The sequence below is a fragment of the Gordionus sp. m RMFG-2023 genome, chromosome 5 (assembly GCF_954871325.1).
Source record: "Gordionus sp. m RMFG-2023 chromosome 5, tfGorSpeb1-WG-v2, whole genome shotgun sequence".
NCBI lineage: Eukaryota > Metazoa > Nematomorpha > Gordioida > Chordodea > Parachordodidae > Gordionus > Gordionus sp. m RMFG-2023.
Window position 1 is genome coordinate 3,781,980 of NC_088779.1, and position 2,694 is coordinate 3,784,673.

Here is a 2,694-nt window from a genome sequence, read left to right on the forward strand (position 1 = left end):
ATATAGTACCAGGTATATCAACAAGCTCAAACTATAACACCAATAGATTTAACATCTAATAAAGAAAATGATGATTATTTTTCTTTTGGTGAAACAAATGCTGAGTTCAATAATACAAATAACATTGAACTGGAGGTTTAAATTATATTAAAGAAAGTCGAAATATAATTACCCTTCCATTAAGGAAATAATTTATAAATATAATAATGCAATATTTATATCAGCTCCAATTGAAAGGTTATTTAGTTTTGGTACAATAAGTACGCCGAAACGACAAAAATGACAAATGATAAATTATTTAAAAATTTAATTATTTTAAAATAATGAATCTATTTTAATTACTCTTTTGCAAATTAGTATTTCAACTCCCATTAAAAATACTAGTCTCCCTTCCCTATCTATGCTAAAAATGGGCTATTATTATTAATATTATAATGTCTGACTATCATAATTAACTCATCATTAAATATTTTATTAATTATTGTAAATATTCATTCATATTATATGCGTGTGTTATGTTCTTCAAAAATAAATAATAAAAACTGTATTTTATAAAATATTCTAATTTAATTGGTAATGATAATTTAAAAGTATCTTGTATTTAAGATACTCTAATTAGGCAAAATATAAAAGTATCTTTTATTTTGTTTATTTTTGATATTTTGAAAAAGATACATTATCTGTATCTAAGATTCATTTTTCAAAAAGAATCTATATCTGTATCTAGATTCTTTTTCAGGAGGACTGCCCAACTCTGAGTATAAGTTATAGAAAATTTGAATGCTCTTTTTCCCGACTAAGTAATATAGACTTTTTAAATAAAAACCAGTTGACATTTATCATCGATTTTTTAATTAACCGGTTTCTTATGATTTGACATAAATTAGCTCATTTTCAACAATTTCCTGATCGGATATCGTTTAGTAACTTACAAAATACTATTGTAATGAAGCAAGAAATTTATGATGCATGATATTATCCATCTCAGTACTTCTTTAATTTAAATTTTCCTTTGAATTTGAATAAAAAATAAATAAATATACACCAAGTATATTATAATTATAATTACATTTACAGCAATAAAATAATCCAAATATAATTTATTTATTTCGAAATTTAAAAGATATCATCAAGAAATATATAGGGTATGATCGATTTCAATATATTCGATCTTATTTAAAAGGTCTTTAAAAGTTGGCAGGCACTTTGTTGATATTCCTAATCGCAATTTCGAGTATCTCAGTGTCTTCCATTAATTTTCGCTCGCGAACTACTGAAATAACGTCTTCGCTATTGAAATCCAAAATGTAGGAAAAAAAATCGAATTTGTTATCTTTTAATTTTTGTATTATATTATTTGAGTTATCGGAAATTTGGCACTTGTCGCATTCATTTCTTGCCCATCTTATGAGAAATTGAGTCATCTGTTTAGTGGACGAATTTCTATCAGGTAATGACGTGATAAACTTACGTATTAAATCAACAGACGCGTTAAGGAAAGATTTTGAAAGAAACACGAACTCTTCCTTCTTCTTAAGAATCTATTTATTTGGAATTCAAATTTATTTTATATATTATATAATGAAACTTACATTGAGACAATGATCGACATTGATTTCTGGGTGGATAGATGATACCAAATACAGTTGTAATACGTCCTTTTCACGATCTTGAGAATAACTACTAAATCTTTCTACGCATTCTTTAATTAAATCTTCAAGCATATATTTTTTAGCTCCATACAAGATTTCTATTAGTTGATTGACATCAAGCGAATAAAAACTGATATCATTTGTATAAATATATCTTTTTTTATGTGAATATAATTATTAAAGTTTATATATAACATTTATTATATATAACTTCAAGATTATTTCTAAAACATTTTTACTCATGTCTTCAATCTTTATATAACTAATTTTCAATTCAACTCCGCCATGAAACATGTTGTAAAAAGTTTTACTTTTAAATGAGAGAATAAATTTATGCGCATTTATTATTTCTCCTTTCACCTATATATTTAACAATTTTGTAACATTACTATTTATTTATTAAATTATTAACTTCAAAGCTGACGTCCGACATGTACATATTTTGGTATAAACTATCACCTATGTTATATCTACCATAAACCATTATTTTTTCTAAAATAATTATTTTAAATGCGATGAAATCGTATTCAAATCAAAAATATTAATTCGTAACTAATGGAATATTATTATGGTTGGACCTAATGTTTCCTTCTGTTATGATCGTTTATTTAATCATAGGCTAGCTTATCCAAGATTCTGTAAGAAGGGAAGGCGAGAAGAGGACCCTTGACCATACTGACGGATTCTCTAATGACGCTAGTGAGATTAACCCTCTATCATCAATTTTAATTATATATTAGACATTTTAAAATAATTTGTCATCTTTTTTTTTGACTCCCTTGTCAAAAAAAAGTTGTCATGAGACGATAAAATAACACTGAATTTTTAAAATCATGAAAGTTAGACTTTATTTAATGTGTTTCAATTATAAAATTTGCAAATTAATTTGATTCTAAAGATAGAGTGTTGCAATCGATTTTCCCTTCTTTCATTTTTTTAAAATTTATACGTTTCCCGATATGGTTGATAGAAGTGGTAAGATTTCTTAGTACTCCATAGGGGTCAATTTTTAATGATTAGCTTAAGATTTTGGAAATAAATG

At 25.3% G+C, this 2,694-nt stretch overlaps 1 protein-coding gene across 1 annotated transcript; it reads right to left on the reverse strand.

Annotated features, from left to right (window-relative positions):
• Positions 1-1,187: 1,187 nt before the first annotated feature.
• LOC135929826 (BTB/POZ domain-containing protein 6-like) lies at positions 1,188-2,136 on the reverse strand. The gene is made up of 4 exons (XM_065466552.1): positions 2,065-2,136; positions 1,864-2,012; positions 1,593-1,806; positions 1,188-1,541 (listed from the first exon to the last, which is right to left on the reverse strand). Exons 1-4 carry the CDS (start codon positions 2,134-2,136, stop codon positions 1,188-1,190), a joined length of 789 nt encoding a protein of 262 aa, XP_065322624.1.
• Positions 2,137-2,694: the final 558 nt, after the last annotated feature.

Bases quoted from the DNA above. Each gene is read 5' to 3' on its own strand.
- LOC135929826 (XM_065466552.1), bottom strand. From the start codon at position 2,136: ATGGTTTATGGTAGATATAACATAGGTGATAGTTTATACCAAAATATG. The intron at 1,807-1,863 runs GTTATATATAAT...ACATAAAAAAAG, and splicing joins GTTTTAGAAATAATCTTGAA to ATATATTTATACAAATGATA. The intron at 1,542-1,592 runs GTAAGTTTCATT...CCAAATAAATAG, and splicing joins ATGTCGATCATTGTCTCAAT to ATTCTTAAGAAGAAGGAAGA.